The sequence below is a fragment of the Lineus longissimus genome, chromosome 18 (genome assembly GCF_910592395.1).
Source record: "Lineus longissimus chromosome 18, tnLinLong1.2, whole genome shotgun sequence".
Lineage (NCBI taxonomy): Eukaryota > Metazoa > Nemertea > Pilidiophora > Heteronemertea > Lineidae > Lineus > Lineus longissimus.
Genome location: NC_088325.1, coordinates 6495009 through 6521725, shown reverse-complemented (window position 1 = coordinate 6521725; position 26717 = coordinate 6495009). Strand labels below are relative to the sequence as shown.

At 41.8% G+C, this 26717-nt stretch overlaps 1 protein-coding gene across 2 annotated transcripts in view; it reads left to right on the top strand.

Annotated features, from left to right (window-relative positions):
- Positions 1 to 23899, top strand: part of LOC135502545 (uncharacterized) — a 31212-nt gene extending 7313 nt beyond the window's left edge. For both annotated transcript variants that reach the window (XM_064795493.1, XM_064795494.1), the window contains 11 exons: positions 3 to 174; positions 2963 to 3192; positions 7707 to 7888; positions 8721 to 8817; positions 9614 to 9794; positions 11569 to 11694; positions 12740 to 12894; positions 13383 to 14361; positions 15264 to 15437; positions 16032 to 16188; positions 17157 to 23899. In XM_064795493.1, coding sequence (XP_064651563.1) covers positions 3 to 174; positions 2963 to 3192; positions 7707 to 7888; positions 8721 to 8817; positions 9614 to 9794; positions 11569 to 11694; positions 12740 to 12894; positions 13383 to 14361; positions 15264 to 15437; positions 16032 to 16188; positions 17157 to 17325 — 2622 coding nt within the window. In that variant the 3' untranslated portion in view covers positions 17326 to 23899. The remainder of the gene's footprint in view (positions 1 to 2; positions 175 to 2962; positions 3193 to 7706; positions 7889 to 8720; positions 8818 to 9613; positions 9795 to 11568; positions 11695 to 12739; positions 12895 to 13382; positions 14362 to 15263; positions 15438 to 16031; positions 16189 to 17156) is intronic.
- The last annotated feature ends 2818 nt before the right edge of the window (positions 23900 to 26717 follow it).

Here is a 26717-nt window from a genome sequence, read left to right as displayed (position 1 = left end):
AGGTGTTAGAACTCGTTAGCGGCAAGAAGGGGAAAATGTTGTGGAAGTTTGATACCCAGCCGGGGAAAGATAGCATTATGAATGTGTACACGTCACAGCCAATCAAAGACTACGACGGCGACGGTGTACCAGAGGTGCTGGTGTTACACGGCGGGGACCCAATCAGAGCGCCAGGTCAGTATCATGGGTGTTTGTTGATACAGTAGTGATTGAAAGTAACATGCCTGTCACTTTTTTTTACGATCACATCCGAGACCAATCCACGGTTATCATGCATTGTTATGGGAAATTTTGTCCATTTACCCATGCCAGTTTAGACCTGTTGATCACCCCGGAAGATGTTTCATGGGTGTAAGTGTTATCAAGATTTGCTGACCCTTTCATAAGACTGTTAGAACAATGGGAATTTAGCCCTAGGTGCGGGCGGGATTTATTTCAAAAGACAATAGACTGTGTATTGGACTGGGCCTGAATTCTTTTAACTGTTACTGCGAGGTAAGGGGCAAAAAATGTTGTAATGGAAAAATTATAAAAAATCCTGTAGTTTCCAGACCTACATGATGAAGAGTTTCATTGCAAAACGGGATATGCTCCATATCCAACATTTTGGATTAAACCATACTATGACATGCATTGCCGTTATGATGACTTACATGTACACCTGTCCCCAACTTTCAGAGCAATCATGTCAACAGTGAAATGTTTGATAAAAAGATGACAAAATTCCAGACTTTGAAACTATTTTTCTCAAAATAATAGCAAAAACGGGGATACCAGTATCCTGTTTAGCAATGAAACTCTTCCTCTACCAGGATCGATAGGACTTTATAAAATAAATTTCAGATTGCATCGCATGAAGCTCTCACTCCAGGTCTACCGTGCCTGTTCACAGAAAATACCACCCTTTTGTTGTGGACTTGGGTAATGAGTATATTCAGTTGAAGACCCAAATGCACATCATAAACATTCCAGAGTACTCAGCTTTGACCATACTCAGGGAAAGTATATTTGACCCGTCAGCTTTAATAGGCTGTATTACCTGAATGCACTGACGTCTATGACTATAGAAGTAACTTTAGAGCAGAGAAGGCTTGAAAAATCAAGAATACAAACCTTTCCATTTCTCACAAATATGAGACTTTTATAGCGCTCAACCCACTCAAAGCGCTTCACATTATTACCTAGCTATTGGCCTGTACATTCATGATTTAAGCTCTACACTCTGGGAGTGTAACAAATCCAAGCTGCAACAATACAGTGCTCAGGACTTACATTTATAATTTGCCAATTCTGCCAGCTAGGTAGTCATTAGCTCACCTCTTAGCAGAGGTGAGCTTATCCCATACCGTGGCGTCCGTCGTCCGTCGTCGTCGTCGTCGTCGTCGTCGTCCGTCGTCCGTTAGCAGGGCACGTTTCGTAACTGTTAGGCACCTATTCCATAGAGCTATACCCTATACTATACTATACGCGAACAATAGTTTCATGGTCATGCACCCTTTGTGAAGCCATTGTTCGCGTATAGTGTAGTATACCGTATACCTCTATGGAATAGGTGCCTTAGAGCTATTGAGTTGAAACTTGGTACACATGTACCCTTATGTAATGACACCTGGGAGACCAAGTTTCGGTGTGATTCGTTTCATGGTTTGGCCACTAGGGGGACAAACGTTAAAAGTGAAAATATGCAATATCTCCCTTAATAGTAGTCGGGAAATTTTGAAAAAAATGTGGTAGGTACTTCTAGCAAAGGTGCATCATATATCCTCCGGGTTTTTGATTTGACCTCCTTTTCAAGGTCACAGAGGTCAAATGGTGTAAATTAGCCGTTAGGATGTAACGATGGCACGTTTCTAAACTGCAATGACTATTGATACCAAATTTGGTACACATTTACCCCTTAGTCAGGTGATCTCAGGGACCAAAGTTTGGTCCAATATGATTCACCACTTGACCACCAGGGGGCAAAATCCAAAAACCTTAAAAATGTGATTATTCCTTAACTTCTTGCCCGATTGCCACCAATTTGATATCATGGGTACATCTAACCACCATACAGTATATGTCACACAGGTTTTTAATTTGACCTTCTTGTCAAGGTCACAGAGGTCAAATGGCGTAAATTCGCCGTCAGGCCGTAACTATGGCACGTTTCTTAACTGCAATGACTATTGATCACAAATTAAGTACACATGTACCCCTTGGTCAGGTGATCTCAGGTACCGAAGTTTGGTGCGATCTGATTTGCCGTTTGGCCTCCAGGGAGGGGGCCAAATCCTAAATTCTTCAAAATGCCATTATTCCTAGTAATGACTTGCCGGATTGGCACCAATTTTATATCATAGGTACATCTAATTCTAACAACCATTCAATGTGTCACCCGGGTCTTCTTTGATTTGACCTACTTTTCAAGGTCACAGAGGTCGAATGTACTGTAAATTGGCCATTTTGGGGAAATTGTAATTGCTTGGACCTACATCAAACCTAACACTACATGACACAAGACCATGCTCTTTATCCATCTTTCCTCCACATGAGGTGAGCACAATGGCCCTGGCCATTTCATTTACTCTAGCGTAGAGAGAAGCAAGTAGGGTAAAGAGCCTTGCTCAAGGACGCAAAAACGAAACAGGGGTGATCCTTCCAAGAATCGAACCCATGACCTCCTAATTTTGTGCTCGGTGCTCTCTTAAATGGATACGCCGTTCGTAATTACTTGTGATCCAGTTAAATAGAAATCCACTAATACACAATGCCATAGGACAGTTATTGTGAATACAAATTTGTTTTACCTTGGTATTCATAGTATCAGTCAACACAAGGGTAACATTGTTGAAATTTATATTTAGTACGTATTTCTGCAATTGGACATTTTTAAATTCAATTACAAATTCAAAATTTTTTAACAAACAGCATACGTATAATACTATTATGCCACTGATTTTCCCATATTCTGGTGTTTTAGGTAGCAAAGAAGAACGATTTGGTCGTCTTATGATCTTCAGTGGTAAAGATGGAAACGTTTTACGGTGGGAGACAGTTCCTGACGGCCATGAGTCGTACTACTCCCCCCAGCTTCACACACTGCGCGATGGGTCAGAAGTGGTCTTGTTTGGTACAGGAGGTGAGACGCATGGGGGCAGCTTCTGGTATGTGCTCCTTGATGATCTCTATAAGGGAGACCTAAAGACCAAGGTAACTGATTGTTATTTCTGGTGTACTGCAAACTGCCAAATTTTTGTGCCTTTTGCACATTTTTAACGAAAATAAAAGTTTCATGATTTTCGTTTTTACGGATTTTTGATTTTTTCCGTTTTATCAATCGAAACTTTTTTTGGTGAATATCCTCTGTTATGTGAAATCAATGAAAATAAAATATGACACATGCAAAAAATTGGCAGTTTACATTATCAGGCAGGTGGTGACAAGAACATGACGTTTACAGGCCTTAAGGCAGGACACGGGTCGGAGCTTATTTGCAAAAAAGTCGCGATTTTTGTGCGATATCAAAAATGAGATTTAGTCGGATTTGGAATCTATGACCCTCCTTCCATCATCTTCAAAGAGATTTTTGGACGAAATAACCCTCTTTCCCAATAAAAAAAGCATTTTAGGAAATCTACTTTATTTGTTTTTGAGAAGAAAGCATCTTTTGTAGGAAAAATTGTCGTTTATTTACACATTTTCATCGATGTTTTCAACTCGACCGAGTGCGACTTGATGAATGTTCCACCCATCACCAGAATGGTCTTGACCTCAACTATTGGAATCCCCTATCATAAATAGAGTATCTATGACGTCTTTCACGGGAAAACCCCAAACCTGGAGGCGTTCTTTGCCCAAATATGAATTCATTAGCGTTCCGGAATGTTCCGAGTGATCTGATTGGCTCCGACGTAGAATCCGAAGTGTGCGTTGGCGCTGATTGGCTGCTCATGTAAAGGGACACGAACGCGCATGCGCACAACTTACTTCCTGCACGTGTTCTGTCTGACAGTTCATTTGACATTTCACTTAGTTTTTCACTTGTTTTCATCAGTTTTTCATAATTTCTCGGCATTTTCGACGAAAGAATGCCTTCCAAACGGAAATACAAATGGACAGCGAGTAATTCATTTGGTAAAAAGCGCAGGTACACCAAAATGAAAGGTTTTGCTGTAAAAAAACGATCTCGCTTGCAGCTTGGTGTTGGTGACTCTCACTCTGATTATGATGAGAATGACAATGCTTGTGCTTCTGCTTCTATCTCTGTATCCGTCTACTGCTTCATGTGCTTCTGTCATGTCTGTACACTCAGCTGCACCTGTGTCTTTGTCTTCACCTGGGCTTGCAAGGATGCCAGATTTAGATTCTAGCTCAGATTTAGATCAGGGTAGTAGTGACAATGACTATGAGTCGGAACATGCACTTAGCATGGATGTGGTTGAGGATCCGCAAGGGGATGACAATGTCGACAGTGTCAGTGATGCCACTGTGATCACTGGACCGGCACCTCCACCTCAAGATGATGATGGTATAGATGACATAGATGAGGATGTGACATGGGAGGATGTCCAGCGTTTGTCTGCGTCGCGGAGAAAGATCAAGGGTTATTTCGGAAATAAAATCATACAGCCCCCCAAAAAACCAGACATCAAGAGGTTTAGTGCTGATGATATTGGGTCGTACAGATTGGTGGATCCTGCGTGCATTACTCGCCTCATACAGACTAGTAATCTGATTTGCCCACTGTGTAGGTTTGAACCCTCTTGCGTCATCATACGGGAACATAAAAAACTCGGGCTCTCCACTCAGTGGTCAATTTATTGCGAGGACTGTAAAAAGGATCTTCCCAATGGAACCAAGTACGGTTTCACACACACATCTGCACGACTTGGAGACACCAACGCGAGCAATGTTCCATTTGATGTGAATTTACGTACAACACAGGCAACTCGGGAGGCAAGCATAGGGTTTTCAGGGTTTGAACGTTTTGCTGCCACTGTCAACATGCCCACACCTATGCATCTGAAGACATACCAGGGGTATCAGCCGAGACTGTTAGCAGCTGCCGAGGGAGCCTCACGAGAGTGTATAGATAGGGCTGTGGAGATTGTGAAGCAACTTTATTTCGATGTTTTTGGGTTGGGGCCAAAGCGCGGATGCCTGAATTATGACATCGATGTCTCTTTTGACGGATCCTGGATGACCAGAGGAAGGCGCATGGCATCGCACATTGGTACAGGTTTTGTTATAGAATTATGTTCTGGTCTAGTTGTGGACTATGTTGTTCTGTCCAACTACTGTAAAGCCTGTGCCATTGGGCCAAAACCAGACTCTGATGAGTATGAGGAATGGTGGCAGAAGCATCAACCAGATTGCGACAAAAATATTGCTTGTACGTCACATTCAATGGAAAGCGAAGCTGCCCAGATTCTCTGGAAACGCTCTGTAGAAACAAATGGACTACAGTACACTACGTTCCTGGGTGATGGGGATAGTTCTTCCTTTGATAAACTGAATCAACTCGAAGTATATGGGCCAAGGGTGGCAATAAGGAAGGAAGAATGTGTAAACCATGTCAAGAAGAGAATGACAACGGCACTGAACAACCAGATCGAAAGGCAGAAAGCTGCCAAGGCTCCTATCGGTGGGAGGGGAAAGCTCACTAAGGACTTAGTGAAGCAACTCTCGTCATACTATGGCTGGGCAATCCAGAATAATCCAGATGATACCGAAGGCATGCGACAAGAGATAATGGCTGGACTTCACCATACCATCTCGTGTGATGCAAACCAGATGCATGACTATTGCCCAGATGGAGTAAATTCCTGGTGCAAATACAAAAAGGCTCTTGCCAATGGGGAAGATCCACCCCCTTGTCCAAAACCCAAAATGTCCCCTGCTGTCCAAGATGTGCTACTGCCCATATATGAGAGGCTGTCGACTCCGGAACTCCTCAACAGGTGCAAGAGGGGCAAAACATCAAATGCCAATGAGTGCATTCATTCCACACTATGGAAACGAGTTCCAAAAACGAAGCACTGGTCATTGAAGACAGTTGAGGCAGCTGCAGCATCAACTGTAGTTGCTTTCAATAAAGGAAACACTGCAGTTTTGGATGTGCTGGACAATATTGGTCTCAGTCCAGGCGAGCATACTCAAGTTCATGCTCATAGGGAAGATGAGAAGAGGATGACGAAATGTGACAAGAAGCATTCAGAGTCTGTGAAAGTCAGGAGGAAGGAGCTAAGACGTGCGGAACAGAGGCAAACTGCTCATCTGGCTAGAGGCGAGGGTGTGACGTATCAATCTGGGAAGTTCTAGATAGATGAAACTGTGACTGACAATACTCTAGGTGGCTGTACATATGTATTCTTTGGCAAATGCAATTTTATCAATGTTATTGTTGAATTAGCGAACATTTCTAAGAAGTTTATCAGGTTAGAAAGACTTTGACCAAAACATTTTTGTGAGAGAAAATTATGCAGGGGCATTGTTCTAAGGTTGTTTCTAGACTGTACATAAGTTAGAGGATTGTTTATGACTGTTTCACAGAATTACATGAACTTTGAAAGTGAAAGAACTTCAAAAACGTAAATTCGAACTTTGAACGCGAATTACTCAGAACTAAGGTAAAAGGCATACATAGCAAAACTATACCACATACCATTTTTTTCTTTCTTGACTGGGGCTCATGAAACTTTTAGGATATGTTCTTTGGAATGTCTACTATGCAATCAGCTATGATAGCTTGGTTTGATTTTCCCGGGTTTCAGTATATAAGGCCTAATAGGTGGCACCACCCCCCCAAAAAATTTGCTCCTTGGATTTTAGGCTGGAAATGAGGTACAAACTTCCAAATAGTCCCTGTAAACTAGCTGATTGCATACAGCAGGTCTTTCTACACCATACTGAACTATTTGCAGGGGTCCCAAACAATTAAAAAAAAAAAGGTATGTGGCGTAGTTTGGGGGGTCCAAATTCAAGATGGCCGCCGTAACCTAGCAACCAAGGGAGGTGGGCCAAATTTGGTGGTATTTTTGGAATCAGGGATGGCCCATGAGTACACCCTGCAAATTTCATTCAATTCCATCCAGAAATAAAAAATCATATTTTCTGACCCATGTCCCCCCTTAAGAACCAAAATCGAACAATTCAGGTCCCCCTGGCCAAGATTTGGCCTATTGTTCCGTGAGCCTAATCCCTGAACAGATAGTTGAGCATTACAATCCGCTATCAGGTCTCGGACAATGGCCGGGTTAGATCAAACGATGGACAGCACGCGATATGACCAACACTGGGCAAACTAAATAGTTATGAACTCATGATTTTTCAGTTATCTTTAAATTTAAAATGCTATTTGTTAGAAAAATACATTTTATAGGCCAACTGTCAAGTTTCCGAAAGCATCGCAGCAAAATGTTGTACCGTTTTTTTTTCTTTCATGACTGGACGGTCACACACTGATTTGCTTTATATCTGACAATTATAATAAAATCTTGATAATTCGTACAGCTCTAAAACACCTTTTGGTTTTATCTGGAGCTGTAAACGTAATGGTTTCACCAGAGGGCACTTATCGGTATCAAACGAGGTGCAGAGATTCAAGTAGAATGTAAATGACTCATGGGAGACAAACCTTCGTGACCTTTAGCGCAAATCAGAATCATTATATCATGCAGCCTCCCCATGTCGTAAAGGAATTAACACTTTTTTCTGTTTGCCAGGCTCGCTCCATCCTCCACGATGACTTCAAGGGCTTCATGACGCCTCCAGCTCTGGTCGACCTGAATCGTGACGGGGTAGAAGACATCATCATTGTCGCTTTCAACTCGACAGTTATTGCTCTTGATGGGCAGACATTCAAAACCATGTGGAAGTACCATGTGCCAAGCTCAGAGTCATACAAGTGAGTTATGTTGTGAGAATATTATTACCTTGGTCTCCGGAGAAATCAATCTGGGGTTCAAAGGAGCAGCCAGCTGCTGCCCCATAATAGCATTCCGCGAAGATGACGTCACTGCAGCTGCTGCCCTCTATTTCCCCATCGCTGAATTACAGGCAATGTCGGACAAACATGCGGTTTCGTAATGGATTTAGGCTTTCTAACTAGGGCAGTTAGATTCCATCTGGCACATGTCGGAGTGTTGGAAATACTACGTAATTGTTCTGAATATTTCTCTCTCTGACTCTATGGTATCATTCATGCTAAAAACAATGCAGGGTCAAAGATAATTGACTTTGAAATAAGCTCAAATGCGTAGAAATAAGTGTCGATGTCCAACTGTCACGTGACTAAAACGTCATCAATATCTTATGCAAATGACCTTGTGAGCTATAAATAGTAACTTCTCGGAATGCTATTGAATAGCAAAGTTTTGTTCTGTCTTATTGATGTATCCACAGGATGAACCTCTAAAAGACCTTGAGAATACTTGCTCTATTAAATTTAAAACGCATCTTATTCTACTTACCCAACACCTGGCCTCTGACACTCTGTTGCAATTAATGGCCAACAATTGGTGCTGGAATAATTTCTGATTTACAAAGTGCAAGAGGGGTAAGTGAACAGGTGCAATGTATTACCTTAGGCTGGAATGCGCAGGGTGTATGATGTTCGAGTGACCCCCCCCCCCCCCACCAGGCAATCAGTATGAATCAGCTTGAAAATTTCATTTACAGAACCCTTAAGTTTTTCCAATGTTGTTCTAACGTCATGATTCATGATATCTTTTCTCCAGCACGCCTGCAGTTGGATATTTCAATGATGATGACATACCAGACTTCATGGTCCATTTCTCCATCGGGCCGGGTTTTCCTATCTACTATTATTCAGAGGTAAGCGAGCATGTCTAAATATATTTTTGGCTAATGATTGGTCTTGATCTTTCCCAGGACTCTACATGTCAAACTAAAAAATTGCATAGGAGTAGGTCTTTGAAAGGTTTATAGATAATGTAGTTTTGTTGATGCAACCAAACAGGAGGAGCTTCATGGCCTAGTGGTTAACACTGCTGTCTACCACGCAATAGGGCCCGGGTTCGATCCCAGGGAGAATCCAGGATTGTATTTCTGGATGAACCAGCTTGGCTTTCAAGGTACTAAAATTCCTGGCTCTTCACAACACATAAAAGGCATGAAATATTTGAGGGTCTGTCGGATGAGACTAATAGCCGTGGTCCTTTGTTCCTGAGTGTCTATGCCAGGGCAAGTAAATGACCCCAATAGCGGACTCCATACCTCTGGCGATAATCCAATAGGGTTACGATACTGGTAACGAAAATTCATAAAGACAATGATTTCTTGCCGGTAATGATTTAGAATGATACAGAAAACATGAAGTTGGAACAAAAGTGTAGCAGTATATAGAATGTGTACAAGGATAGTCTAGGATCCTGCCCTCATTCTCGTTGTCGTAAAGCGGGGCTGGGGAACCCGGCAAGTACAGGAATTGTACATCAATGAATGCTGATCGTGTTTCTCTTACCATAGTGAGCTTTTCTGCAAGTAAGATTTGCATTTGTTGGTTCCAAGAGAAGGAAGCACAAGCACGTTGTGCTCTTTATAAAATCTGTTCCTCAAACTCTGTCACATGAGGCGTCCAGTCAAACTTTGTATCTGTAATTCTCTTCAGACTTTCGTGTTAGATGGTAAGACTGGCCAACCACTGACCGACCCCGTAAAAGACTCGGTGGGAGCACAGTCGTCCCCATTGGCCATCAGCGTCGAGGGTCACGGCAATGATATCTTCCTCTACTGGATTGCTGACTGCAAGGGCCACGAGGGCCAAGGCGGAGAATACTATTTCCTCAATGGTAAGTTAACTTTGAATGGTATAAGGAATTATCGTTCTTCATTTGAACAACATGAGTCTAAACGTGTTTATCACAACAATTAAGTAACTGTGATGCAATAGCCCTCTGCCGTCAGGCCCATGCCACGACATCAGCATGTAAACTGTAAAATTCATGTTCAAATCAGAAACTTTGACAAAGATTTATCAAAACCGGTTGTTTCGCTGTAGTGCATCAATTAATGAACTTAAATACATTGGACCATTGGATGAATTCTTAAAAACAGGTTTGAGTCTAAACTCAGGTAGAGTCCAAGGAGGATACCGCGGTGGTGTTACGGCTTTTCCAAGATGGCGCTGCATATTGTAAACAAACTCGATCCATGGCCAAGGGAAAATCAAGTCATCAAAAAAGTTAGATTTTTCGCATCAAATCAGAGTTATTAGTACTTTTCTGCTATGAAATAAGTCTTCAGACTATAAGCTATCATTTGAATAATGAAAAGTGCTGTTTTGATGGGGAAAAATAGGGTTTTTTAAACCAAATAGCCGGGCACCGATCTTCCAAAATTAGCGATGGTTTCAAAACAGTCTCCCAGATATGGGGCAATGTTGGCATGTTTACAGATTTTACAAGTTCGAGACCTGTAATACCTAAAACTCGCATAGATCCCCATAGATCCCCTCTATTTGTCGAGTTAGCGCCCCTGTAACATCATGCATTTTCGGACACTAGAACGAAATCTTCCTGCGGATATCGCGGTTTCGGTGATGATTTAAGGAGAAATTGACTGTTCTTAGAGTTGTATGGGACAGAAATGAGTTCATACTTCATGAATACATGAATATATTATGATATGGGCGGGCTTCTCAGTCAAAACAATAACAAACTCAACTGCATCTTTACTGTATAGTGCTTAGTGCATTGCCTAGTGTATTTCGTAGTGTATTTTAGCGGAGACATTATTTCCGCACTTTGGCCACGCCAAACGTCTTTTTTATTCGTGGAAGTTAATCTGCTCTGTAAATTTTTTTTTACACAGGAAGAATCCATACTAGGTATTGCAATATTTCATGTCTATCGGTGTTTTTGTGTACAGGAGCGCACCAGACAGTGAGACGTGGAGATGTGTTCAGTGCTGGTGCTGTCAGTAGACTGAATCTGATTGGCCATAGCGATCACTAATATGGGTCGGGATCACGTGATGTGACGTCACCGCGGTATCCTCCTTGGGTAGAGTCACCCTTCTTAACTCTCCCGTGATCTCTCGATCAGTCTCTTCCATGTTAGTAACCTGATCTCGAGGACTTCAGAGTGAAATCATGTTATGTTTGTGTCAGCTCTGCAGCAAGTTCCCAAAGGTCTCCGCCAACACCTGCGGTTTCTTTGATCTACATTAGTCACACTGTACACTCCAGCTAGGTCACTGTGTATGGAATCTGCAGTTTGTTAGGGAACCACGATTTCGGCTGATAACATTTGGTTAAGGGCATTTGTGCCACTGCCCACACCCCCCCCCCCCAAACGTTTAAGTGACACTTCAATGTTTGACTGCATGTACTTTTGAGTGGTGATGTGACTTTTTGAACGAGTGCTTTCAAAAATTGATCAATTATCAGTGGGAAGGGTGCTAGTTCAAGTTTTATTTATCATTTATTATTATCATTATTATTATCCAACTTCACTGAGCCGAAAAAATTCTTCAAGCATGATTTGCATCACTTATAGAGAAAAAATGCAGTTTTGTATTGGTTGTAGTTTGCAATCTGATATTATATTTTTTTATTGCTTTCAGGCACAAATGTCCATGAACAGAGTCGGTCTGACTTCTGCAAGTTGCGCTTTAAGTCAGAGGGATACAGTCAATACAAAGCCATTAACCGGCACATGCAGTTACCAGGGAAAGATGTTTATAATTCTGGTAGGTTCCAGGCATGAATTGAAAATATGAATCATCATCTTTCAATGTATATTTCTTTATCAACATGAAGTGTCACCAGGCTCACTGGAGTAATAGTTGCTGTTAAAGGGCCAACTTAGGTATGAGATATGTTGGTTTTCCATACAAAAACAGCTTCCAGCAGGACCGCAACTTTTCTAAACAGGATCATTGAAAAACCAATATAAAACAATGCACAAGAACGGGCTGTAACCTTAGGCCTGCCTGAAATTCACAAGCCATGTCCAAAACTGCCTTCCAACACTGGTGAAAATTGTTATCAGAGTTTTACTAGTACTACATGTGGCGGTGCTTGGTGTCAAGTTGGCACATTATCCTCCAGGCCAGGTGAATCTCATGCCCAAGTTGTCCCTTCAAAGTCTCTGCTGGCCTAATGAAATGAGGCTGACTACAGTTAGCCTGACATACAGTCCCTCTTTATTTCCAGCACCTCCATCCCCCCTAAAAGTTCCAGAAATTAGAAATGCTCAAATTTGGAACTTCAGTTCTATTTTTAGAAAATTATGATAGTGTCGATCCAACAATAAATTGATGTGGCCTCCACTAGTCGAGGGCCATGTAGATATACCTTGTTCGGCCGTGAACTTGAGGTTTTGGATAGGGTAGATCCAGGTTGTGTGGATATAATAATAATGATAATAATAATAATAATAATAATGATAGTGAGTTCTTATGTAGTTCTTTTTACTCTATTATCTACTCGAAGCACTATACAATCACAAACATTATTACCCAGCCTATTCAGAAACCTTTCTTAAGAACAGAGGGCAGCGCACAATCTAGCAGTACGCCAGTAGCACAAGAACATTTCAGGCCAGTTGAGTGTTACAAAATATCGAACCTGGGACCTCCAGGCCAATGTTCAACTGCTGGGCGACCCTGCTCCCCTGTGCAGATGTTCATTGTTCTCTTTCGTTATTAGAGTGAAAGTGCATGATTATGAAGCACAGGCTGAGTGTCAACATTAGTAATTCGTATTGTGAATTTTTCTTGCTCATTATTTTAGCCGAGAGAAGCGTGGTTGAGAGAGCATCATGGGTAAATACAACGGAAGAAGGCCTTCAGTTTATCCAGCGTCATCCACAATATCTGGATGATTATGTGAAGTCACAGACGGACGCTGACGAGGATGAAAAACAGAAGCCGTATTTCAAGGTCATGGTAGGTAGAGGTCAATATGATGCCCTAGTTCAAGGTCATTTGAGGAAAGGTCAGAAAAAAGCTGAGTTATGAGATTTCATGTCAGAGCCATTTGTTTATTCACGTCTTGTCTGAGCTGGATTTTGGGTTTGGATTTGATGCGAGGAATGTTTTGGCACTGCATGGCTGATGCCTCTGTCCTCCTTGGTGGGTGAAGCGGCTGGCCAAGCCAATCTTGATAGGAAGTCTGAAAAGAGTTAGATTACCTACATGTACAAGAAGTTGGTTTTCTTGATATTTTCTTCTTTAGCAATGCAGGATCTGTAAGACAATTTTAACAATTGCACAAAAGGTAATTCTTTGAAAATTCTAAACTCATTGTGTGGTTTTCATTAGCCATTTATTTGGAAGCCAAAATACCACGCTATATAATGTCTTCTGAATGATGATGTGTTAACTATGTCGAACCATACTTATTATTAACATACATTCATATGTTTTTTTTGCAGAATCCAAAGCACCAAGACCCAGACTATGACGATGAGTTCTCATCTGTTAAAGATCTCTTAAAGGGTATCATGGACCGTGAGGGTGACCGGCGGCCAACACAGTCAAACATTGGTCTGGGCACATCGCCACCTGGTGGTGGGCAGAGACGATACATGAATACCGAGGCTGGGCGTAACCCTTTATCTTCAATCTCGCCTGGCATCAGCCGCCCACTGAAAGAAAACAATAATAACTGGCGCCGTAGACCAATTAATCGTCATCCACCTATTGGATCAATTCAGAAGCGCAGTTTGAATTCTGCGTCTGCTTATAAGGATGATGTGTCGGAGCATGCAAAAGAGGCATTGGATGCAAACTCCATGCCGTATATTCAGAAGCCTAAGACAGAGGAGGAGAAGAAGGAAAGTTTACGATTGTTTGCGGAACGGATGGATAAATTGCGAGAACAGTTGGCAAGTACTGAGCCTATCTCGGAGGAGGATTTGATGGAGTATAATAACGCGCAGAAGGGGAAGTACTCGTATGCAAGCGCGAGATGGGGTGTTGATGATGGGAATTCAGCACGTCTGAATAAAAAACATCGGAATAAGGTTAAAAATCATAGAAAAAACAATGGTGTACAGGATATAGAAGAATCGGAAGAACTTATTGATGATGTTGATAATAAAAATATCAATTCAGCCAAACAATCGCGCCGTAAAAACAGAAAAAATCGGCGAAGAAAAAAATTACGCAAACATCGACGGGGTAAAAATAATCGTCATCGTGATTCTCGGACATTAAGTGATTCTGATGTTGATGAGCATCGGAAACATAAGCGGCATGCGGGGGTGAGGGAGGAGGTGTTAGATATTGAGATTAGGGATAATATTGATGAATTCCTTGACGGGGAGCAGACCAAGATGGAGGCACAGATGAGGAAGAAGCGTCATGTTGGTCCGCACGATCAGGAGGGACTGCAGAGACTGCTGTCGACGGGTGAGTATTATGGGTGCAGCCCTCAAAGTAAGAGATCTATAATGGCACCCATTTTAGAGCCATTTTTGCATTGTGTGCAGGAAAATTCAAAACAAGATTTTTAGGGGGCACAAAGGCTCGTTTGGAGGGTTGCCCTTGGTTAACTTCAAGCCCGGCTGCCCTTTGGAGGGGTGGCCTTGGTTAAATTCAAGCCCTGCTGCCTTTTGGAGGGGTGGCCTTGGTTGAATTCGAGGCCTCCTGCCTTTTGAAGGGTTGGCCTTGGTAAAATTGGGGCCCTGCTGCCTTTTGGAGGGTTTACCTTGGTTATATTGGAGCCCTGCTGCCTTTTGGAGGGTTGTCTTTGGTTAAATCAAGCCCTGCTGCCTTTTGGAGGGTTGACCTTGGTTAAATTCGAGCCCTGCTGTCTTTTGGAGGGTTGGCCTTAGTTAAATTCAAGCCCTGCTGCATTTTGGAGGGTTGGCCTTGGTTAAAATCAAGTCCTGCTGCCATTAGGAGGGGTGGCCTTGGGTTGAATTTGAGCCCTGCTCTTGTCGTTTGTGAATATAGTCATTGATGTTGTATTATACTGATTTTGTCAAGACTTGAAATGACTAGAATTCATTGCAATCGTGGTGTTACATCATTGTGACACAAAATGCGCTATAGGTATGTTCTAGGTATTCTAAGTGACCTGTGATCATCAGAAAACACGGCCGCTCATTTGGGTTTTTCAGTGGAAATATTACACTCATGTTTGTCTGGACCCATGAAACCAACTCACCCTGCAGTCTTGCTGGCTGCCGCTTCCCTGCAAATACAACCACCCATCTGATATTTCCTCTGAAAATTGAAAAAAGCTAGACTCATGTGGTCTTCTTATATTCCTTTCCTCCAGAAATTAATTCTAAACTTACATTTCACAGGTACGATAGCGCCCACCCTGCTGGACACCAACCACCCTGACTATCACCAGTCGGTCGATGTGATATTCGCCACGTATTGGTTCTTTCCTGCCAAGACTCAGACCCTGCTTCCCAAGGATAAGAAATGCGTGGAGGAGTTCATGAAGCAGGAGACAATACGATTTAGCCCCAAGAGTAAGTCCAGACTCATTTGGAGAGATTCTCTCCGAAAGTGCCATTGTTACAGTTTAGAAGTTGAGAGATTGCTGTCAAAGTGCTGTAGTCAGCTGGTTTGAGGAGTTGATACCTACTGCTGGTATTGGTTTTGTTGTCTCACCAAAACCGCAGTTGTCTGACCTGAACCGCAAGGGTGGAGCTAAAGTGTAGACAAACCCAGGCAGAGCCGAGGTTTTGGCCAACATTTCAGCTCCCGAGGATTCCCAGTTTGCCAGTTTTTCGCCAGCTGGAGGAGTTGTTGTCAATTCTTGTAACATTGCCCTTGAAACTCCCTGATTCAACTACGCCATGGAGATGCCTTGACACATTGAATGTACAGCGTTTTGCAATTTTGGGGAAACGAGCTTGACCTGTTCCTGTCTTTAAACAGGTAAAAAACATCCATTCTCAGGGAATGAGTGAATGGGTACTGCCCAATAGGGGGTTACCTGTACATGTAGTACTAATGCAGAGCACTACATGCACTACCAGGACTCACTTGTCTGGCCAATGGTTTTGCCCAGTGGTGTTATGCCTTTAAATTTGCTTCATAAATCATATGCCTTTTTCAAGGTAAATATTATGGGATGGATCACGATGCATATGGCCATGCTGCCGTACACGAGTGCTTGGAGAAAAGTGACCACAAACTTCCAGATAACGGCACCTATGAGAGTCAAACATCATTTAACCCGTTCAATGTCCATATGGGCCAGATGACAATATATAGGTAAGTTTGCACTCTCAATATAGAGCATCATTTGTATATTTCAGAAGTTTTGTCTCTAAATGTTTTCTGAAAGTTGCAATACAGCAGAATCTCTCTCAGTGGACACCTCTTTATTAAGGACAACCTCTCTGACACCTGTTTTGGTTCCCAATTGGTTGTTTCCATTCAATTTGATCTCTCTCATCAGGACACCTCTCTATGAAGGACAGCAAACTGCAGTCCCTTGGGTGTCCTTAAAGATGTAACACTAGTGGTTAGTGGCTCCAGTCGTGGCACAAGTCCTTATTCAGACCAGCTGAACGTAGTGAAAATAACTAAAATTTTGGCAAAGTGACCCGCCAGTGCGGTGTTCGTTCCTTGATCGTTTGTTAACAGTAACCTTTACAGTCCAAGTCACACTTGACATCCTTCCTGCTTTGCGTCAGTTACGCACGTGCGTACGAGTTGCACGCCAATGAAGCACCAGTGACACGCTTATCTCTATGTTTCGCGTGTATTACACATGTCTTACACATGTCTTACACGCAGGGTAGCGCGTTAATGGCGCGCCACTGATACAAATGAATTAGATATCAATTGTGATTTGGACAAGCTAATTTAATAATAATAATGATGCGTCTTATATAGCGCAGTATCCAGGCCGTTTGCCCGCTCAAAGCGCTTTACATTATTACCCCGGTCTCTCCTGAAACCTTTCGGTAGAACTCAGAAAGGCTGCCGTCAATTCAGCGCACTAGCTGATCATTCCAACCGGTACCCATTTATACACCTGAGTGGAGAGAAGCAACTGTAGGGTTAAGTGTCTTGCCCAGGGACACTGAAACCAGTATTGTGGTTCTAACCGGAGTCGAACCCACGACCTTTCGGTTATGAGTCCGGCGCTCTAACCATTACTCCACTGATTCCCCTAAATTTGTGCACAACATAGAACCATAATTGAATGAATGATGATTGCATTTCTATTGTAGGATTCGACTAGTCTGTACATGCAAGGGAGACAAGAAGATAGAAAAACAATACACTCGCTGCTCGCGGATTCTGCCTCATGATCAGCAGCAGTGGTCAGGGTACATGGGTAGCTATGGCAACAGCCACTGGAAACCAAGGAGAGAACAACCTAATGCCGGTGTACGATAGTCATACACTAAGACAGGAATTTTTTTGTCCGTTATTCAGATTGAAATGGAAATGGTTTTGCACACCTTGGCTGTTTACATGGCGAAGAGAGCTAGTTTAGTCGTCAGCTGATGTCCGATGGATGAAGACATCATCCTAAAATTGTAAATTCAGCCAAAACAGCCCAAGTGTACAAAATAATATCCTTTTCCTAAAGAATGAGGAGGCAGTCCGCTTACTCCAATAATATATTAGTGTGTATATAGTCGTGAAACTCAATGTGATAAATCTCTATCGCAGAGACGTGCAATTTATCGAAGTCGATTAGAATCACTTGCCGGTTCAGACATATTAAAATGCTGCAATGATTAATGTACGTCTGTGTGATAAAAATCGCAATGAGCCTGTGGTGCATTTTATTGCATTGTTATATGAGTCTGAATAAATCCAAAGAGATTACTCAGTCTGGAATCCTGCATTAGGGGAAGATTTTCTCTTACCCCTGGCGGTTAGGTTTTCTCACCTGAAATTTTCTACTGTACTCTACAATCTTCTCAGCAGACTGAACCCCAGCAGAAGTCACATGACGTTAACACAACGATCTTCAGTGGGCTGCAGAAGATTGTAGTGTAGTCGAAAAATTTGAGGTGAGAAACCTTACTACCTTTGGAGAGAGAAAATCTTCCTGGTATTGTGCAAACCAGCAAAATTTTCGTGGGTGTTCGCCTATTTTGCAACTTATATCAATTTCTAAAAATTGAAAATTTCTAAAAATTGAAAAATTGAAAACGTGAAAAAAGTTTTGGTCCGAGAAACGAAATTATGATACACCGAAATGGAAATTGTGAAAATATATTTTTCTGAAATTTTCGAGCCTCGCAAAAATAAGGAGCATGAAAATTATGTGGTTTACGTTATAATTATGAACCAGTAGACATGAAGAACTATATAAGGTGTGTTGAATTTGAATGGACCAAAAAATTTATTCAAAGTATTTTGTACCAAGATCGATGTCTGGGATGTCAAGGTTGAAAGTTGGGCTCGACCAGGAAAATGGGTTCTTGGTGTTGAAATTTACCAGAGTTTTTGTTGGATCACAAATGTAATACAAATTTAATAATATGTTGATGTCATACATGTAGTTTCATGCCTGATATAAATTTTAGGACTGATGCTAGGCCTCCCAGTGACAGGTTCTGGACTTGAACTGTTAGTCGGTGATGGCCAAATGTCTAGTCGGTATATTTTTGTTATAACTAACAAGGTTCATCTGTAATTGTTTAATTCTAGCCATATCTTATTTTTAATTACCTTATTTTACACATCATGTAATTTATAAGTGCAATATCATATCAAGTGATGCGAATCAAATGTTTGTCAGCAGTGTTCTCCACGAGGCCATTTGTCAGGGTGGCCCACCCTACCTTGGCAGCTTACCACCCTACCTTGGAAGAGCAACCCTACCTTTGCTCTAGTAGGGTTTCTATAGGGCCACCCTACCTTTAATTGCTGGCCACCCTACCTTGTGTTGCACACTGGCAAGCCTTCATGAATATCGAGGGTACCACCCTTCCTTGAGAAAACCCTGTGGAGAACTCTGAGCCTGTGTACAGTGCTTGCAATGATGTAGTCTATTCATACACTTAATACTCCCTCAATAGTCTTAGTTCCACCTATCCAAAATCCCCTGGGTTTTTCGACACCCGTGTCTTTGCCGTGTGTGAGAAAACCCCTGCGAGCGCTTCCACCTATAAAATCAGCATAAGATATTGTTAGTCGATCCGGCGACAGGTACCGCTGCAGTTAGTACCTCTCCTGTGTTTTGTGAATGTTGGAGGTTAGAAAGTGTGTATCACGCATGCACCGTAGGGACAGCAATTACAGAAATCGAATGCGCCATCTGTCGACGTACTAAGGAACTACAGATTGCCGTGTTTCTTGCTCTTCCATCTATTAGAAATCCCGTGTCAAACCAGTGTTTAAATTAGCCCCATCGAGCTCGATGGGGTTAATAGACACAGGGTTTTCACACACGGGTCTATTTAAGCATGGCAATTCAAAGGTGGAAGAGCAAAAAACACAGGGATTTACTAGGTGGAAGCGTAACTAATGTCCAACGCCAATCGAAATCAATTGTTTCACCGTGTATAGTACTCTGATTCAGATGATGGCATCCTACTTGTGATCAGGAGCGGTCGCAGTTTTCTGACGCGGTTATCCGTCGGGATACTGCCTTGATGGCCTCATACTGAACTTCCAGCCGTATTACCTCCGTAGCCTCCGCCCATACCATTGAAGAAATACGTGCCATTTTCCTGTTTTTCACGCACCTCACTTTCCAGTGCACCTCACCCAAATCTGATCTGATTTTACCGTATGCAGTGTACACTATCTGTGTACGGTATATAAAGCAGCATATATGGTGAACCCAATTTTCGATCACACAGAACTCACTTTCCATGACAACTGCGCTGTGAATACGAAAATGGATAGGGCCTGTAAAAGGCTTCCATTCAAAAACTTGCATGAGATTTGAAGATGCATTATTGCTTTGATACTGACTGAAGCGTGCAATGGCCAATGCATTGATCCTATGAAATTCACTTCAATAGTATCTGTATGTCAGTCTACACAATGGCACTGTTGGAACTTTTATATTAAGTGCTATATTTAACAAATGGTAATTTTCAAATTCCTTTCAAGGGCCTTTAACCCTATCCGTGTGGAATTTTCAAAGTTCTAGTGTCCAGCTTAACTGGCGGGATTAGTGATGCACCGGTGACGCGCTTATCTCTCTGTTTCATGTGTACTACATGCGCCATGCTGGGTGGCGCGTCAACGGCAGGCCAATGACGCGAACAAAGGGATGTCAATTGTGATTTGGACTGTAGCTACATGAACCTGCCATGTAAAGTTTTCGAACTTCTGATCCAACTTGCAGAGAATCGTGTGCTTAGAGGCAGGTCTCCCAATTTTTCTGACATGGCCTATTAACCTAGGAAGGGCCTTGGGGAATGTGTATCTGACAATTCTCATGGCCTTCCATCTAAAGCTTATCAAGGAGTGTTTAATTTACTTCTGTATGTTTGGTTTTATCATGATAGTACATGTTATTATTCTAGAGTAGTACACGGCTAACGAAGTTGGGAGACCTACTTGTTTCTCATCAAGTTGGGAAACGGATGTACATGTAAGTGTTGTTGTCTTTTGTGACTGTTTCATAATACCATGATTGTGATTATTTAATTTATCTATCTATAAAAAGTGTGCTTGTTATTTAAACGATACTCATGTATAAAAAGATTTATTTCAATCGAATTATTTTACATATCATGATGATTATTATCATATATTTGTGCATTTATTGATATCGTGCAATGATTTAAGACTTTTCTTTCCAATGTGGTGCATCTGTTATTTTACTTATAATGATAATGCTTTCCTGTCCTATAGCTTCTTGTATACTGTCATATTTGACAGACAGGGGACTTTAATACTTAATGCCAAAAAAACTAGATGCAGTCCATGTGCAAGTGATGACTGTTCTGGCTGAGGAATTGATATCGAACTGGGGGAATTGGTTGCCTCACCAAAACCGCGAGGATGGTGCCAAGGGTGAGACTGTCCACTAAAGCTATGAACCATATTGTGAACTGGTTGTAATTTGATCAGTTTAATGGGGAAGAGGATGACAATTGTGGGAGGGAAAAAATTATCTGCAATGAACTGTCTTCTAGCTGCATTGTGAATTCTTAACACACATGCATGACGCAATCCATCCTGACAATCAGTGATTTTCAATACACCCCGCCTCTCGTAGGAGTATCAAAACCCTGTATCTCAGGATGGATGCAAAGAGACTTAACTTCGGCCTTCTTCCTGTTTGTTTTAACGAATTGTTGGGCATTAAATGTGTTTTTCTCAAGCATGTCAAGCTGGGAAGGAAATTACAGTGGAACCTCCCTTAGCGGACACCTCTCTATTAAGGACAACCTCTTTATTGAGGACACTTGTTTTGGTCCCAAATTGGTACTTTCCATTCAATTTGACCTCTCTAATCAGGACACCTCTCCATTAAGGACAGTATTTATCAGTCCTGAGGGTGTCCTTTATAGAGAGGTTCTACTGAATATCAAACTATGTATATAGATAGGCCAGTAATATAACTGCTGTGAATAGTGAATATTTTATAGATTAATATGTCGATTTTGGGACGTTTTCTTGTATTGTCTGTGGTGTCACGTACAATGTACTATGTCAGTGAGGTCGGTAAGGAGTTGGATGTGAACCATTTTGGGGTGGGGGTCAAGGGAAGGTTATAGACTAATGTAGCAGTCAATGCGTTCCCAGTGCCCCCCCCCCCCCCCCCCCCCCGTTCTGGCGAAGGACACTTGGTTGACATTTTGATCGCCCATGGTTCGACATGTTATTACCCAGTATGTCATTATGACTGACAGAAAGTCAATGTATTCTTTCGAGAAGTCCACGGTATCACCGATTCATCATCAAGATTTTCTCAACTGGTCGCCAGAAATTGTCGGCAGAAAAATTTAGAGGGGTACAGGCTTCCCATTGACCGCTGCACAAGTCCTCCTGAAGGTCCTTTTGGTCAAAAGGGAAACTTGGTTGATTTTCCGAAGAGACGCAGGACCTGTCGAATATGAAGTGTCAGATCCGTTTGATCAAACGTGTGTTATTAGTGTTTGTGAAAATATATTTTTGTATGTGAATTGATGTGTAAAATATATCGACCTTTAACCCATTCGTTGCGGCAGCCATTTTTTCAGCTGCCTCCGCTTCATGTGCTGACAGCGGATACCAGTGATGAATAGCACAGCTCACTTTTATTGGAGCGGTCGAAACTATTTAAAAAGCGTCGCCATCTATACTATTAGGATGAAGCAATCATGCAGTGCACTTGGCGTGTTTAATTAGAGAGTGCAATCACGTGCTGGTAAATTTGTCTTTTAGATGGTATGACGTGGTATGTACGTCACCCGTATGATATGGGACCATGTAATACGTCAACCGCAGCAAAAGGGTTAACAGGAAGTTGGCTGGAAACTTAGTGAATACATGTATGAGTGTTATGTGCGGGATTCTCATATCCTATGTAATATGTAAAATTCATTTGATGGGAGCATTACCTGAGAAGGTAGAACAGTCAGTTCTTCGATTAATTTCATGATGCCTGTATCTGGGAAATTGATTGTCTTGTACCCTTCTTGGGTTACCAATTATCACCAATGTCAATTCTCTTTCCACTCTATTTATGCATTTCGTGCCATTATACTCTTTCATATGTAAGGCGAGATTTTTTTAATGCCTTGTTTAGCGAACTAATATTCCCAAAGATCTTCAGAGGAGGTCGGAAAAAAATCAAAATAGATTTTTATTACTTGCCTAACTATCACTTTTACAAAATGGGAAAGCCAAAATATTTGGGCGGAGGACAAAATAAAAACAGAATTTTTTTTTTCTGGAATAAGATATTGTTCTGAAAAGTCTTAAATGTGTTGATATCGTAATGTTCTGCTTCTTTAGGGGTATAGTTCATGCAGAGATTATGGTGTAGACGAAGGCGGAATAAAAATAAAGAAACAAATACCATCTTTTTCATGAAATTAGCTGTTTTTTCTGGCGGTGGTAAGAAAAAAATTAAAAATTATTTTTAATTGATTGAAATTGGCACTTTTTCATGTCAGAGGGTTCGCTAAACAAGACATAAAAAGTACTTGCCTAATGCACAGAATCGTTCAAACTATGCGGAATCTTTGAGAGGAGTTTTCTCAAAATGGAAAATTCCTGATTGGTCACCAATTCGTAAAAACATCAACGAATGTATGGTGTCGTACATCATCGTTATCAAAGCTGCCAAAGACTGTTTGATTCAGTCATCCTAAACAGTGTCCACCAGGTTTAAAGTCGGGTACAGAGTCATCAAATTAAAAGTTAGTTGCCATATACAAAATGAGTACACCATAAAACACATTTTCTGAAAATTTCATGACATTTGGGTGTTAGAATCAAGGGAGTTGTTGTCTAAAATCACAAGGCTCCTGTATTGGGAAGCCCCATCATGCCCTCCAGGTCAAATCCAACATGGCCGCTGATTGGCCATGGTGGCCGCTGGTAAATATTGGACAACAACTTGCTAATCTTGCACACAAATGTCATGAAACGTTCAGGAAATGTGGAAAATGTCCTGCTTCTTTTGTTTATGACCAATATATTTTAATTTTATGACTTTAAACTTACTTTAAAACCTGGTGGATGCTGTTTAGGATGACCCGTTATATCTACATTGTACTAAGATATTTTTTTATTGCACCATTTGCTTAGAAAATTGCTGATTTGCATACATGTACCCAGACCGTTGCAGTGACCCCTGGGGATAATTGGTCCAAGAATAATATTGCAATTGGCAGAGAAGCTTATCCCTTCTCTTGTAACCTACCGATAATGGCTCCCAGGAATTTTCAGTACGCACCTGACAACTTCCAGAATTTATCCAAAGTGTGCCTGTACATAATACATGTACTTGTGATATACACCCAGTAGCTGAATATACATGTATGTTAATGTTATAGTTAAAGATTGACTTGTTCAATTTATTTTTCTAATTTTTATGTTCAAAATGGGGAAAAGTTTCATGTACTAGAGAGTCATCGGAGTGTTCCTTAGGATGGTTTGTTGCAACAGAAAGTTACATGTAAGACTCCTGGGGCAGTCCATTGCATCATCCCAATTGGCGGGACAGGGCCGGTCCACTGGGCCCAGAGTTTACAGAAGGCAGAACGTATGGTGCCAAGGCTCAAACAGCTGTACTGGCTTCCGATGAAAACTAGTATTGAGTACAAAATCCTTCGGGCTCTCCATAAGCGTGTGCACGGCTCAGGGGCCCATTTAACTGGTTAGGCCAAACTGGACCTACCGGTGTACGAGGACAGATGGAGCATTTGTTGCTGTGTGGGTGCATTGCACAAAGACTGCATACGGGGACCGCAGCTTTTCTGTCCGAGGTCTTTGCTCATGCACATAGCTACAATCATTGAAAAATTCCATGCAGACTTGAAGAAAATTTCCGTTCCGAAGGGTCTATGGAGTGAATTGAGTCATGCCGACTTATCGGTGGTGAATATCAGTCCCTTAAAGGCGTACGCCGTTCGTAGAAAATTTAAAATTTATCATTGAATTTGAAAATGTTCAATTGGGTAAATACATACTAAATATAAATTTCAGCATTGCCTTTCTGTAGACAGATCTAGACAAATACTATAAATACAAAGTTTCAAAAAATTCGTATTCATAATAACTGCACTACGGCATTGTGTATTAGTGGATTTCTATTTAGATTTTGGACCACAGTAATTACAAACGGTGTACACCCCTCAAGTCGCCTCCTGAAGGATGGATACACGCACAATCAGTGGATCAGCATGGAATTGAGCGTGCTTACCGTTACCACTGAAAGGCACCACAGCTGGATGTCTCGACTCTATTCTCTGTAACCTACTGGGCCTGGTTGCTCAATTGGCCTTTGAGAGACAAACACCAACATTACAAATCTTAGATTTTATCAGACATCCTGTTCAACATACACTTGCTGTCTCAAGTCAGTGTATTTGCAAAACAGCGCAGTTGCATCCCAAGTACTTCCACCTTAAACAGAGCACTCTCATTGTTAATGTCTGACCACACTCATTGTCCTCATCTCAAAAACAGGATAAAGTGACCGAAGCTTCTGGGTCTCAGAATCCTATAGTGTAATTGGAATCACCTCCTTTTTAGAACAAAAGTGTCCATCAGAACCATTAATTCATTCAAAAAGCTCGATAAAATCCTGGCTTTTGAAAAACGTATTAAAAATTTACATTGAGTAGGATTAGTAGTGTCTCCCAAGCTTCAGGGCAACCTGAAAAAGATGCGCTGTACTGTAATGTACTGTAATGTACTGTATTGTACTGTATTGTACTGTACTGTAATGTATCGAATCACACTCCTCAGAACTCAACTAACAGCATGTGTGTTCACTGTCCCATACACAGACTGTGTCTCTAGAGAGTCGTTCCACTGGAAGTCCGTTCGGAACAACCTGCTAGGATGAATTGGAAGTCGTCGTGGCAGGCTGATCTAAGAGTGACGTCAATGCCAAATCTGGCCACTTCTGTTCTTGTTCCCGTAATGTTTCATTCGAATTTCCGTTATCAGGTTCCAACTCTGGCAGCTCCATCTGAGGAACCGCAATGTCCTCTTTGGGAAGTTTCTCTTCGCGCCATTTCTGATCGACGATGTCCATGAGTCGGCCATCTCTCATAACTTCGCTATCCATGGTGGTGTAATCAACGCTGAAGAAAAATGTACAGTATATAACTACTGGATCCACTCACCAATAAGATCTCAAGCCAGACAATACCCGATTTGTACCACCGCCTCGATGGGTAGAGTCTGAACAGCTGAACACAATAGTAGGCCTTTCGCAGCCATAAAAGGGGTGGGATATCTATGCAAGAGTTAACAACGTAATCGTCATGAATAGCCATGACTCTACCGCGGAACTTTTCATATTACAATTAAAGACCAATTGGAAGAAACGAAGACAACTTGTCCACCCCTTTTATGGGTGCGAAAGGCCTGCTATTATGCCCGGTTGTTTAGGCTCTACCCATTGAGGCGGTAGTAGACATCGGGTATTGTCGGGCTTTGGGAGTATCTTATTGGCAAGTATATCCAGTAAAATGAGTAGATTTTGAAACGTAAAGGGGTACGCCGTTCATAATTACTTGGGATCCAGTTGAATAGAAATTTTGGCTGACAACACTTGTTGTTGCACAAAGCAGCGATTCAAAAGCAGAAATGATGTAGGCCTAGTTTGATCGCATTCAATCAAAACGATAACCATGTCAATGGCACTGTCGAGTGTCTTACTCTTATTTCGTCAATCGACGACCTTTTTTTGGCCATGCATGATCGGGGGTTGTACTCACTCTGACTCTGTAATTTTTTTCAGGTTTTGAAGTGACATTGTCGCTTTCATCTATAGTGGAGCTGAGGAGAAAAGAGCCGAATGGTCTTCAGTACCAAGGACATTGGACAAAGTCACAACCGAGTCCAAGAGTGAACCACTGCACGCAGTGGATGCATGCGTCACAAGCACTTGGCCTTGGGCCCTATGCGAAACAAATCAGCCAGCGAAACTTGATTTTGTTCGGCACTTTAGAATGTTAGATGTGCTTTATCACTTCTAGGAATGATACACTTTGTGATGTGGTAAGTTACATACCGATCTAGAACTGGCAGACTACAGATATTGTGAAAATAGAAACAAAGAACTAGGCTTTCGCAATGTTGACAGGCGGAAGCATCGGAGTCTTTTTAGTTGATTTATATCTTAACGACAATAACAACAAAAT